We start from the raw sequence: 13841 nt of genomic DNA, 5'->3' as shown, positions 1-13841 counted from the left end.
TCAGCTGTGACCTTGACATATGATAAGAGCATTAATTACAAAGTTGATCATGTCGGCTTGGCATGCTTACAGACCATCACTGGACTTGAAAGTAATATATTTGTATTCATTTAGTTTTTTTCTAGTCCTACTGACCATTCAAAGCACTAAATGACTTTTTGATTTAAAGAAAAATGATCCATCATATCATATCAGGAACACAGGTATTGTTCTCTCACTGTACCCTATAGATCAGATAGTCACTTTGATGATGGTCTAAAGGTTCAGTAGTAGTGTGCTGTACTTTGGATGTTTCCTACATGCACTGCTCTGAAAACAAGCAACAACAGCCTACACATGCTTCTTGCTGTAAAGGGATTGACACGATTCAAATCACTCAGAATGTTTATCTATCGTCAATAAAACTACAAATTTCCAGGTGGTATCAGTTCAAGTATCAATGTAAGATGAAGCACAAGTGAAGAACTAGGTGTGGCTTAGACATCTGGGTGGGATTTTGTTTCTCCCAGCTCTGCTGAATCACCCCAGCAACCCTATCAAAATCTATTTTCTGTGTTAATTATCAAACGGAGCAACTGGTAGCTTTCGCCCGTGATTGGCCGGCAGCAACATCACACCAGAACACGTTTCTCCTTACGTAGCCCTAACACTGTAAGATAGACAGACAGACAACAGAGACTACCCACATCACCTCTCACCTTCTTTCCTAATGCATCTTCTAATAGGTCAACAGTGAAACACTCCTTACACTCCTATTTTACTGAAATTTAAGAATCTGACTCTTCTGTTGTTGAATCGTGCTCAGGAATCATGATGCGTCTTGCAGCCCTTGTCATTTTTATAAATATTGTGGTAAGTTTTTTCTTCTTTTTTTATTGGGGAATTTATTGCAGTTGTGCACTGGTTTCTATAATATATTGAAGATGTAATACTGTACATTTTTTCAGTTAACAGCATGATGGGGGGGGGGGGGGGGGTTGAAATGTATTAATCATTTGATCTGTGATCAGCACTTAAAACTAGAAAGATTAACGTTTAATTAAAATCCTAAATGAATATAACTGTTTAAACAAGCAATCAATATGTATTTTTATAGTACATTCGCAGATAAGAAACCCAAATTAAAAGCAATACAATAAATAAATATAAGTAAGTAGTGATTTTTATGTCCAGAGTTGAGGTTAGAGAAGAAGGTGTGCAAACAGCGTCTCAGGTAAAATCACTGTTGTGGTTTTAGATTTAAACTGTGTTGAACATATGCACATAATGCATACATAAATATGTGCATGTAATATTTTTCTATATGGGTGATTTTTTAAAGCTGTTTCACACATTTTACATCACTGACCATTCAAATGTAGTCGTCACAATTATATTTATCTCACATACTCTCATGCAAAGTATGATATAACATTTTATTATTGTTATTATTATTATTATTATTATTATTATTATTATTATTATTATTATTATTTCTATTATATTTAAAACTTTCAAAGGTAATGCCCTTCACACATTTGTGACTTTCCCCCAAATTTCTATTCTCGTGTTAAAGGTGATTAAATTTATATCATGACATTTTATTTGCCTTTGCTTTAAACTGTAAAAAATTAGAGATGACATTTTTAAGCCCCGTAGGTTTGGCAACAGTCACCTTTAATCACATTGCATGTTACAAGAATACATTGTGTTTGGCTATAAAAAATAAAAGTCAATTTATATTCCAACAGAAATCAAACACTAGTTTTAAAAGTTTATTGTACTTAGTATTTACATTTTTTTATCTTGTATTGTAGGCACGCATGTAGTTTGTGGTTATAATTAACCTTGAACGTGTGCAATTTATTAGTACAATCTCCATTTTATTGTTGCAAATTGGCAATAAAGAAGCTGAGCTGGCAGGACACCGTGTAGCGTTTGAGTCATTGTGACAGGGCTGTGAGATGTTACGAGTTATCCTTAGAAAATGTTATAGGCATTATAATAAACACTATCAAACTTATACAAGTTTTTGGAAAACATATCATTGAGCTTATCGCTTCGTGTTAACTGTAATGTTTGTGAGTAGGAAAATAATTTTTATAATCGAACATCTGTGCTGAGAAGTTTTTGATTTCTAAGCAGACTCTACATTAAAAGCGCTGTTGCTGCCTTTATTGTACTTACTCTTGAAAACTCGTCTCGTCCACGCAGAGTCTATCAGAGGCCCAGCATGAGCCGGGATATTGTGTTTTTTATGATGAGTGTGGTCGTAACCCGCTGCTAAATAACACCCTCATTGATCCCATCGTCCCATGTCTGAATTACACTCGTGCCAAACTCGTCACTGGAGACCACTACAAGATACTCAAACAGGTGTGTGTATATCCTTCTTCTTGGTGGAGTGAACTGCTGTAAGAGAAGAAGTTTGAATGAAGTGTGGCAGAGGTAGATTTCTGTCTATTCTCAATAAGTGCGTGTTACAATCCTTTTATAATTACATTTGTTCCTGCTGCAGGTGTGCCCCATGTTTGACCAGGGAGAGAGCAGCACATATGCTTGTTGTACGATCAAACAGCTGGGATCACTGGAAAAGAGCCTGACCCTGTCCAAGGCTGTTCTCGTCCGCTGCCCTTCCTGTGCTTACAACTTTGCTCACCTGCACTGCATCAACACCTGCAGTCCTAACCAGAGCCAAACAGTTAAGGTCACAAGGGTGATGAATGTCACTGAGCAGAATAGGACGAGGGAGGCCGTGTTGGGTTACCAGGCATTCATCGGTAAGACTTTTGCTGATACCTCCTTCCAGTCATGTAAAAATGTCCGGATTCCTGCCACGATTGGAGGCTATGCCATTGCCACCATGTGTGGTCGCTATGGGTCAAAGCTATGCACTCCCCAGCGCTGGTACGATTTCCAAGGGGACTCGAGTAACGGTTTGGCTCCTCTGGACATCGACTTTAAAATAATACAAGAAGGAGACACCACAGGGTTGCCAGAAGGTGTGATTCCCTACAACGGGGTCGCTCTCATGTGTAATGAGACCACACCTACAGGAGGGGACGTTTGCTCCTGCCAGGACTGCCAAGAATCGTGTCCAAGTGTGCTACCTCCTTCACCGGTCGCTGGCCCCTTTACACTGCTGGGCACCAATGGTTACCTTGTAATTTCTATCATCTTGCTCATTCTCCTGATACTTTCCTTTGTCCTATACCTCTCTGTCTCCTGGTGGGTGGCATCTCAAAAAAATAAAAAGAAAGGAATACACAGAGGTAAAGGCAAAGACAAGGACAGTGATAAAGTGACTGAGAAGATCATCCATCCCTCAGAGGTGACATGTGCTGAGACAAACAGCTTGGCTGCTCAGGCTTACCTGAGCTCACAGTTCCGGATTTGGGGAACCATCATGGCCTCTTATCCCCTCACTGTAAGTACTTTGATCCAGTAAAAGTAGGACGTATGTACCCACTAGGCCTTCTTTTAGCTTTAGTGGAAGAATTAAAGTCAAATCATAAGATGCTGTTCATACCAAACCCAGTTATGCTATAGCAACAAATCCTCTGAGTGGACTAAAATGAGGAAGATTACATTTTTATTGTTCAAAGTGACATTTGGAATATAAAGAATACTAATAATTCCCTATTATCTATATTTTATTTACTAATTCAGTATAGATATGTTCCCATTTCAAAGAATTTGCACATTTCTGACTTCTTGCGTTAACCTTACCTTACACAGTGGATTTAAGAGAAAGTATATTGTTAGCCAGACGAAGACACCACGCCTGAAGAATATTTGATCTTTTTTCAAGGTCCTCCTCCTGTCTCTTATTGTCGTGGCTGTTTTATCTGTTGGCCTCAAAGACATCAAACTCACCACCGATCCAGTTGAACTTTGGTCTGCCCCTAACAGCCGGGCTCGCCAAGAGAAAGAATTCCACGACACGTACTTTGATCCCTTCTACAGGACAAATCAAGTAATCTTGACAGCACCAGGCAGAAAAAGCCACATTTATGACTCGTTGCTGTTTGGACCGCAAAACTTTAGTGGGATAATGTCCAAAGAGCTCATCATTGAGCTGCTGGAACTCCAGACACGAATACAGGTACTCAAAGTCAAAGCTGACTGCTGACAGTGTTTGAAAAGGTGCATCATTCCATGTTGACTAACTGAAACCCCCCTCATTCTGTTTTTAGAATATTCAGTTTTGGTCAGATGATCTGAACCGGACAGCAAGTTTGAAGGATGTGTGCTTTGCGCCGCTAAATCCCAACAACCCTTCCTTGACTGACTGTGCAGTCAACAGCTTGCCACAGTACTTCCAGAACAGCCTAGACCACATTAACGCTAAAGTGAACATGACTGAGCTGGGAGTGACCAAAGAGGTGGACTGGAGAGACCACCTCATCTACTGCCTTGGGTAAGCATTCATTAAAAAAAACTGCAACCAACACCGCTCATTTTTATAAACTTCACCTTCCGGCACATAAAACCATCCTTTCTCCCCCTTTTTCCACTTCTCCTCAAGCTCTCCTTTGTCCTTCAAAGACATCACAGATTTAGGTATGAGCTGCATGGCTGACTATGGAGCTCCAGTCTTCCCATTCCTGGCTGTGGGAGGATATGAGGGTAAGAGACTTTTAGAACCACTGTTTTATCCCTGAAATTATTGTACAACACACAAAAAGGCGCTTCTAACTCACTTGAACAATTTACACTTGACTTTTCCCAGATGATGCATTCAGCAGTGCTGAGGCCTTCATCCTGACCTTCTCCCTGAACAACTATGCTCGCAGTGACCCTAAATTCAAAGTGGCTATGCAATGGGAGAAAGAGTTTCTTAAAATTGTCCAAGAATACCAGAAAGACCGGAAAAACAGCTTCACTTTTGCATACATGGCAGAGGTAAAAACTCTATGAGTATGCATTATTCGTATATTTACAAAATTTAAGTTCAAATGAGAAATTTGTGTGGATTTTGGGGCAGTTACCTGTGATTTACGTGAGTCACTGTGGCTCAAGAAGTAGAATTGGCAGGTTTGAGGGTTTGTGGCCAAAGTGTTTGGGGGCAAGATAATTAACTCTGAGTTCCTCCCAATGCTTTGTGCTGAGTAAGAATCGCACATGTGTGTGAATGTGAAATAGAAATGAATCACTTAGAAAAAAGTGATTCGGTGAATGAGGTGTAAAATGCTTTGAGTGATGAAGCAGAGTAGAAAAGCTCCATTAAGGCCTTGGCCGCGTGTCACTTGTCTGAGGTGGTCCAGGGACCTTTGTACGTGTCATTACACCATCTTTGCACTCGTTTCCTGCCTGCTCACAGTCGTGTCCTATCTAATAAAGATCAAAATGCTCAAGAAAGCAAAATGAAGCAATTACCAGGCATACTGACAAAGACTTGCTGTTGCTGTTTTTCTAAGAAACGTTAAGTTGGCCTCTCTGTGACCTTTAACACATCTAATCACTCACTTCTCTGCTCTGTTAATAGAGATCTCTGGAGGACGAGATCAATCGAACAACTGCAGAAGATATCCCCATCTTCATGATCAGCTATGCTGTAATTTTCGTTTACATCGCTGTGGCACTTGGAGAGCACTCTTCATGGAAACGCTTACTGGTACGTCTCCGCAGAATGGGTAGCATCAGGTATTCCCGGGTATTGCAACTTGCAAATCAGCAGTTAATCCCTTTAGTGCCATTAGTCTTTGAACGGGTGTTCATAAACCCTGCCACACTCTGCCTTTTCACTTGTGTGGTTTTAGGTGAAATGTCTTAACACCTACCTTCATGGTCTGCCCAGGATGGAGCCCAAACATTTTTATGTAGCACAGTTATGTCAGTATTTTCATTTTTCCAAATCTAGCATCTGCAAAAGAAATTACTTTCCAGTTAGCCTCAGCTGTATGTTTTGTTTTGTGCTGATTAGCATGCTAAAAATGTTCGGTAACATCGTTGATGCTAACTAGTAACTGCAAAGCATAAGAATACACACTTATGGGTTAGGTTTGCTTACACTTTAACACTTAAGTTTGGATTTAACATAAGTGTTAATGTGCATTCATTTGGTATCAGAATAATGTCATTTTTTGCTAACATTTAAGTGTGGTGCTGGATGCAACTGTTAGCTGCTGTCCATTTGACCTAGATTAGATAATAGTGTGCAGTAACCTTGATAACATGGCAAATAAAGCCATATTTGACTAGAAACAACATGCTTTTTAAACCCTCTGACCAAGAGCTGAAAGCGTTATGATCGGAGCTTTTTTTTTTTTTTTAAGTTGCTAAAACATGAATTTAGTTGTTGCTGTAAAAATGTGAGCATAAAATATGCCCCTGGGTTATACTGGCTTCTGTACAGAGAGAAAAAATGATAGAATGGTATATATCACCTACTGTACGTGATAAGGAGAAGCTGATACAGTATGCCTATGTCAGGATTATTGTTCTTACTACAGCGTAATAAAGAAATGTCAATGGGTTCACTGAGACGTTTGTACATTTGCATCTCTTTGTCCTGTAGGTGGACTCTAAGTTTCTGGTTGGTTTGGGTGGGATCCTGGTGGTCGCCTGCTCTGTCCTGGCCTCAATGGGTTTTTATTCCTGGATTGGCATACCCTCCTCACTGGTCATCCTTCAGGTCGTTCCCTTCCTGGTGCTCGCCGTGGGAGCTGACAACATCTTCATCTTTGTTCTGGAGTACCAGGTATTGTATATCTATGTGTGCCATAAATGTACAATGGTGCCATTTTTTTAACATGGTGGAATTTTTATTAAGTTACTCTTCCTGTCTTCCAGAGAGATGTGCGGAGGCCTCACGAGACGCGAGAGGAGCAGATCGGGCGTGTCCTTGGAAACGTGGCTCCCAGCATGCTCCTGTGCAGTCTTTCTGAGTCTGTCTGCTTCTTCCTAGGTATATAATCTGATATCCTTAGCTGAATCCTTAGTTTTAAAAATGTAATAAAATTTTTTTACACCAAGCTGGACTTGGTGTTTTGTCTGGTGCGTTACCCTCTATCCATGTTTGTTTCAGGGGCCCTGTCCACTATGCCAGCAGTGAAGTCCTTTGCTCTATATGCTGCTCTGGCTGTGCTCATGGACTTTGCCCTCCAGATGACAGCTTTTGTTGCGCTGTTGTCCCTGGATGCCCGGCGCCAAGACAACAACCGCTGTGAACTTCTCTGTTGCATTAAAGTGTCAAAACAGCGTCCAAAAAAGCCAAATAAGGGTTTTCTGATGCCATTCATGAAGAAATACTATGCCCCTGTTCTACTGCACCGCTACACCAGGATCATAGTGGTAATGCCTCACCAACAACATAAAATATGTTCAGTCCACAGTTATTCTAAACCGCTGACCTCAGCTGTCTCACTGATGTTAAATCTTGCGAGATGAAATTTAATGAGATGAACACAAACTCATATTGAGATGTGTGTGTTTTTAAACAGATGTTTGATAAATTCACTCTATTCTATGTTCTCCTCAGATAGTAGTTTTCATCTTTATGTTCTGTGGAGCCTTATTCCTCATGATGAATGTGAAAGTGGGTTTGGATCAGGAGCTGGCTATGCCTCAGGTCAGTAAGCACAATTATGTATAAATGGCAATGACACTATTTTCTTCCTGTTAAACCTGTTCACAAAGATATTTCTGTTTTCGATGCAGGACTCATACATGCTGACCTATTTCCAGTACCTGAACAAGTACTTTGAAGTTGGCGTTCCTGTTTATTTTGTAACAAAAAAGGGGTTCAACTTCACCTCTGTGGAGGGCATGAATGCAGTCTGCTCCAGCGTGGGTTGTGATCAGTTCTCGCTGACTCAGAAGATCCAGTACGCCACAAACTACCCTGAACGGTGAGTCAGTGGATTTATTGTTTATAATCTGAACACGGGAAACTTTAAGCTTTAAAAGCAAACTCTGTACCATTGTTGCTCACTTAAACTCTGTATCTACCAGTTGCTTGCAACAGTTCTGATACTCTGCATGTGTCCTTCACATCACAACATATCCTTGACCTTGCTGATATCGTAGTAGCAACCTGTTACACACTTTCCAGTCAGATCAGTTAATGATAAACTCAACAACATAATTGCCACAGAGCAGATGAAGGGTGTCTCTGAGTGATAGTGCCAGTTAGTGAAAGCAATCACTGAGATATCCCCTATAATTATTCTCGAAATATGCTTGCAATCAGAAACTGTGTTCTGACAGATTTGAAACTTCTGATGCACAAAATAATCTTCCCAGCTTGCCTGTTTTCACAATTGTTTCCTCAAGATAAGCAGAATTATGGAGCCGTATTTATCAGCAGCCTTATCAGCTGGCAAACAGCATCTCATAAAACAGGAACAATAAATCTATCATTAAGAACTCCAATAAATTTAACTGAAAGATTTGTATCAGAACGCCTTTAATAATCTTTGTGTTATAAAATAGTTAAATTGAGATGCTAATTGTGCAGGTGCCCCAAGCATAAAAACAAGCCATTCACACAATAAAACAACAAAGTCATTCCCACAGTAAAGTCAGGCCTTTCAGTAGAAGACAATGAATGATTATGAATGAAAAAGGAGCAAAGAATTAAATAGAAAGTGTCATGGTGCATTACAGCAACCCTGCTTGAGTTAGGGCTTGAGCTGTTTGCCTCTGTTTTGGTGGAGCTGTAGCGTCTACCAGTGGGGAACAGGCAGACCACGCTGTAACACAGTACGCTGGCATGCTTTCAGTGAGCGAAAGAAGGCAAACCAGCAGTTTCTCATCTACACAGTACTTCTTCAGCAACCTCGGGAAGTGAAAGTGCTGCTGAGCCTTCTTAAACACAGCTGTAGTTATTTAGAAATATTCAGTACATAATCCCAGATCCAGATAGATGGTTTGAAATTTACTAAGTATGAGACTGATATTATTACATTTGAAGTAGCTACAGGTTGTTAGCTTCCTGAAGCATACTGAGCATAGAGAAAGACAGAGAAAAATGGCCAAATATTCAAGCACAGAACCCCTTAAAACACAAACTGAAGTGGTTTTTTAAACTTCAATTTTGAATAAAATGATCAATTATTGCTTGGAAGTGCTGGATAATGTTACTTTTAATGCAACAGACTAACAAGGTATTGCTGTTTCTTACCTTTTTCTGAATTTGATGATTATGAGAATAAATAATTATTTATATGATCTCAACTTTAGATCCTATGTGGCTATCCCTGCGAACTCGTGGGTGGATGATTTCATTGACTGGTTGAACCCCCAATCCAAATGTTGTCGTCTGTACACCAACGGTCCCAATGTAGGACATTTCTGTCCTGCAATTGAATGTGAGAATCATTTCTTAAATGAAAAAAGCATTAAAAAAACATACTTGCATGCAGTTTTTGATGTTACTGTCTAAACATGAACAAAGACATGACTTCAATAACCCCTACTCTTCTTATTTGTCTTAACAGCTGGTTTAATCTGTGCTAAAAGGTGTCTGGCACGTCCTGATAATGATACGGTGAGGCCCACTGTGGCACAATTCAACCGCTACCTTCCTGACTTTCTGACTAACAGGCCTGACCTGCAGTGCTCCAAAGGGTTTGTATTGTAAATGCGCGCATACACACTAATAAATCCCAGCATCAAAACGGAAATCTCATGGCTTACTGTCTTTTTTAAACAGCGGTCTAGGAGCGTATGACAAAGCAGTGGTAAGAGATGAAAGTGGGGAAATAATAGGTAGGTCCCCAAAAACACCGCATAGCAGTGGAAGTGATTCTATTCATTCAAAAACAGATTTAAAAAATAGGAAATAAAACCTTTTTTACCCCCCTGTCTCTCCAGCCTCTCGGTTCATGGCTTACCACACACCTCTAACCAACTCCCAGGAGTTCACCGCTGCCCTGAAGATGGCCAGGGAGCTTGCTGACAAGATCACCCAAGGCATGAGGCTCGTGCCAGGCACCTCGCCTGACTTTGAAGTGTTCCCTTACACGTATGTGCTTTCCCCATTTCCCTGCAACTCAGCTCCAACCACTCTGCCAGAAAGTTGTTTTCGTCTTTAAGCGGTTTGTATTTTCTGATCAATGTTTTATGTTTCTCCTCCTTCCAGGATAACCTACGTATTTTATGAGCAGTACCTGACTATTGTGAATGAGGGACTCTTCAACATCTCCTTGTGTCTGCTGCCGACCTTCGTGGTCTGCTGTCTGCTGCTCGGCTTGGATCTGCGCTCCGGCCTGCTCAATCTGCTCACCATTGTCATGATCGTTGTGGATACAGTCGGTGTCATGACTCTGTGGAGCATCGACTATAACGCAGTGGCTCTCATCAATCTGGTCACGGTAAGAGCAAATCAGATCATTGGGACTGAAGGAGGCTCATTTTCTCAAGTGCGGACACAGTTATGGAAAGACATTGTGTTGACCAGTCTGCCTAATAACAGGTGCTGATTAGCTGCATCACTGGGTTTCTTTGGAGACCAACCTATACAATCAACTGAGTGTGGATATTTTTACTAAATTTGCTAGCCTTTTGTATTTTTCCCGTGCTTTGCAGAGATTCATTTTTGATGGTTTAAATGAAAGTGAAAGTCTCACATCTTCTGTGCAATCTGCAGGCGGTGGGCATCTCTGTTGAGTTTGTGTCGCATATGACGAGATCGTTTGCACTCAGCACCAAGCCCACACGTGTGGAAAGAGCAATCGAGGCTACAGCCAAAATGGGCAGCGCAGTAAGTAAAGCAAGAGCTGATGTTGTTAATCACCCATTAAAGAAAAATTTGAACCAAAAAAAGGAAAATAAAGACATGTTTTCAAATGAATTTTCCCTTTTTTTGCACCCTCAAGGTGTTTGCTGGTGTTGCTATGACTAACCTGCCAGGCATCATCGTGCTGGCGTTTGCCAAAGCGCAGCTCATCCAGATTTTCTTCTTCCGGTTGAACCTCGTCATTACACTCCTGGGAATGGCTCACGGACTTATATTCCTCCCAGTGGTGCTCAGTTATTTCGGTACGTACATCATTTTCCTCTGGGTTCTTTATGTGTAGTAGAGAAACTATTAAAACTGAAGGTGAAGACTAAGTGTCTCGCTGTTGCATTGTGTCGTGCTCCTTTCTCTCAGGTCCCGGTGTAAATAAAGCGGTGCTGCTCCAGTTCCAGCAGGAAAAAGAAAAGGACAGGGAAAAGGCGGAGACGAACAGCCACATGAGACAAGTTTATGATAACATCAGCTACGAAGGCAATGAAATAAAACAGGACCCGTACTCAAACACCGTGGATGAAAGTGGTTCAAAAACGGTGGGGAAAACTGACAGGTTGTGAGCACAAAAAACAAAATCAGTTTTGAGGTAAATTATTGTAGCATACAGAGTCACGATGGACACAGAAAATGACATTTTGGCCCCATGTGGAAATTATTAGCCTGCTTGTGTATCTCTGTCCAAAATGGAAGGTAGGACCTACACAGGTGTGCAATATTTTTGAAGCAATGCAACAATGGACTAAAGCAATGAGGTTCAGGCTTCCTGAATCAACGTATAGGAAGCGTATTTGATAGAGGCTTAAACGAAGAATCACGAGTTAGTCATTTTGAATTTTTTTGTTCAACACTTCACTGTAGAAGTGACTGATTCAAATGAACACACACTCCACAGCTATTGCAGGAAATGTGCAATCAGTGATAAAATATCAACTACATTCATTATGTGAATGAATAATCCACTGAAAACATTATAGTTTTCCATGATTAGAAATTGAAACTGTTTCGCAGAAATGTGTATTTTTGTTGTGATGTGTATTTAATATATTATTTCATCATACACAAATACTTTTCTTTATCTTGGTGCTGCTGCCACTGTATGACTTCCAGGACTCACAAAGCTGTCTCTTTAAAAACATTTCTAATACATGTTAGGATTTTTTTTTTAAGTTTTGGCCAATTTGGGTCCAGGAATGTGTGTGTTTGTTGTTGTTTTTTTTCAAATAGTAAAAAAAAAAGAATAAATCAAGGACTCTTTGAACTTTGTGTCATTTCATGAAATGAAAATACACATCTTTCAGTTTTTTCTTGCACTTAGTCTGACTGTGATAGAAAAAAATGATTCTATCCATGAAAATATTATGTTGGCTTTTTATACTCTGCCAAAAAAATAATAAGGACTTTTGCAGGTGGGCATGCTGCTGCTGATCACGTTCTTGACATCACACGTCTCATTTATCGGCGGTAGTTTATATGAGCACTTAGTGGAAGACATTAAGCTGGAGGGCTGGGGTTGGCTATAAGACATGAATTTTTCCTAAAATTTGATGAATTTGATGTTTCATTCGAAAGAACAACGATATATAAGAGGAGTTTAAGATCAAAAACAGGTCAGAAAAGGAAGACGTATAGTAAGGATTTACATTTTTAAACCCTGCACCTTTGTTTCAATAGTTCATTTTCTTTTTAAAATGGGAATATGTCATTGCAGCTTTAAGCTAAATTACTTTATAGAAAAGAAATGTTATTTTGGAATCCTACCGCAACAAAACAAATGGTCATACAAGTGCATCTTATCCTATAGATCAGGGGTATTAAACTAAAATTTGAGGAGGTCCAGTTGGAGAAAATCTTCTCAAGCAGAGGTCCGGGACATCATAATGTCTAACTTACGTTATGATTGTGATAGAGAAGCAACCTTTTTTTTTTTTTTTTATTTATATCTGAACGTATGAACAATAGACTGTCAAATCAATGAAAATACAAGTTAAAACATTTCAACAAAATTTATTGTTAACACTGAAACACACAGTAGGCCTACATTAGAAATAGGGCTGCTGTTTAAAATGAATTAGAGAAAATAAATAAAATGGCTAAATTGTGCATCTTAAAACAAAGTGCTTAATTTCAGAAAAAAAAAGTTTCCCTTTTTCTTTACATTTTACATCTCGACTAAACAGTCTCAATACATTTTCAACAGATAACATCAAAACATTTTAACAATTTTACAGTTTCTCTTTCTTTCCCCCTTATATTCCACGTCCCAACTTTCTGTTGTTCAGTGAGAGAACTGAGCTTTAGTTCGCTCTACTAGGATTTTAAATCTGGGCTGGAATGGTGTCAGGGCCATTCTCATACACATGTGTAGGTGCTCATTGGTGATCCTGGAACGATATTTAGTTTTTATTATGTTCATTGTGGAGAAAGCTGCCTCACAGCTGTATGTGGAGCCAAACATGGTCAAGATGTACAGGGCTACTTTCCTCAGATTTGGGAAAGCTGTCTCAGAGACCAATTGGGGCCAGAAAGTGGCAGGTTCAGTTCTTCCAAACTGCTCTTTCAGGGCCACATCTGCTTGGAGATCAATTAGTTGCATTTGAAGAGGCCCAGCATTTGCCCACTTGAAGTGCTGTGTGACTTTCCTTTGAGAACCCTCTGACATCAGTGATGGCAAATGGGTTCTTTATGAACATGGTGAGCTGCTGTCCAAAGCTGAAGCTATCAAAACGTTTGCTGAAGTTTTCAATCAGCTTATCAACAAAGTCAACAAAAGAGGACACATCTCTCTGTCCCTGAGCCTGTTCCTTCACTGTTGGGAAGTGTGCATAGTCTCCTTGCAGGTCTTCTTTGAACACTTCAAGTTTCCTCTGAAAGCAGCGGACAGCTGTCATCAGTTCACAAATTGAATTGTCCTTGCCCTGCAGCTTCAAATTCAGTTCATTCAGGTGTGAAGTGATATCAACCAAAAAGGCCACAATATCCATGTTTTTCCCATCATTTAAAAAGAGAGAAAAGTTTGTTGCTTTTTGACTTTCCAGCTCTTCCAAGAAAGCTGCTACTTCACTTCTGATGGACCAAAATCGCTCCAATGCCCTGCCTTTGCTAAGCCATCTCACATTGTTGTGAA

The 13841-nt window shown here is 40.0% G+C and overlaps 1 protein-coding gene across 1 annotated transcript; it reads left to right on the top strand.

The window, feature by feature from the left end:
• The first annotated feature begins 664 nt into the window (after positions 1–664).
• npc1l1 (NPC1-like 1) lies at positions 665–11969 on the top strand. Its single transcript, XM_086313745.1, has 21 exons — positions 665–852; positions 2194–2355; positions 2498–3406; positions 3791–4084; positions 4176–4399; positions 4508–4608; positions 4712–4884; positions 5468–5596; positions 6500–6682; positions 6775–6889; positions 7010–7275; positions 7463–7552; positions 7642–7832; positions 9166–9293; positions 9423–9552; positions 9638–9693; positions 9799–9949; positions 10067–10298; positions 10574–10687; positions 10803–10965; positions 11078–11969. The coding sequence occupies exons 1-21, from the start codon at positions 811–813 to the stop codon at positions 11275–11277; spliced, it is 4053 nt and encodes a 1350-aa protein (XP_086169871.1). The 5' UTR covers positions 665–810; the 3' UTR covers positions 11278–11969.
• The last annotated feature ends 1872 nt before the right edge of the window (positions 11970–13841 follow it).

Source organism: Aulonocara sp. 'chitande type north' Nkhata Bay, linkage group LG12 (assembly GCF_057382095.1).
Source record: "Aulonocara sp. 'chitande type north' Nkhata Bay isolate Kocher_YH1m ecotype deep benthic linkage group LG12, A_spYH_male_GT1.1, whole genome shotgun sequence".
NCBI classification, from domain to species: domain Eukaryota; kingdom Metazoa; phylum Chordata; class Actinopteri; order Cichliformes; family Cichlidae; genus Aulonocara; species Aulonocara sp. 'chitande type north' Nkhata Bay.
This window is presented reverse-complemented; position numbering and strand designations above follow the sequence as displayed.

What these genes read in the sequence shown, in the direction of transcription:
- npc1l1 (XM_086313745.1), top strand. Translation starts at nt 811, where the DNA reads ATGATGCGTCTTGCAGCCCTTGTCATTTTTATAAATATTGTG. An exon ending in CTTCATGGAAACGCTTACTG is followed by an intron (nt 5,597 to 6,499) that starts GTACGTCTCCGC and finishes TTTGTCCTGTAG; the next exon opens with GTGGACTCTAAGTTTCTGGT. An exon ending in TGAAAGTGGGGAAATAATAG is followed by an intron (nt 9,694 to 9,798) that starts GTAGGTCCCCAA and finishes CTGTCTCTCCAG; the next exon opens with CCTCTCGGTTCATGGCTTAC.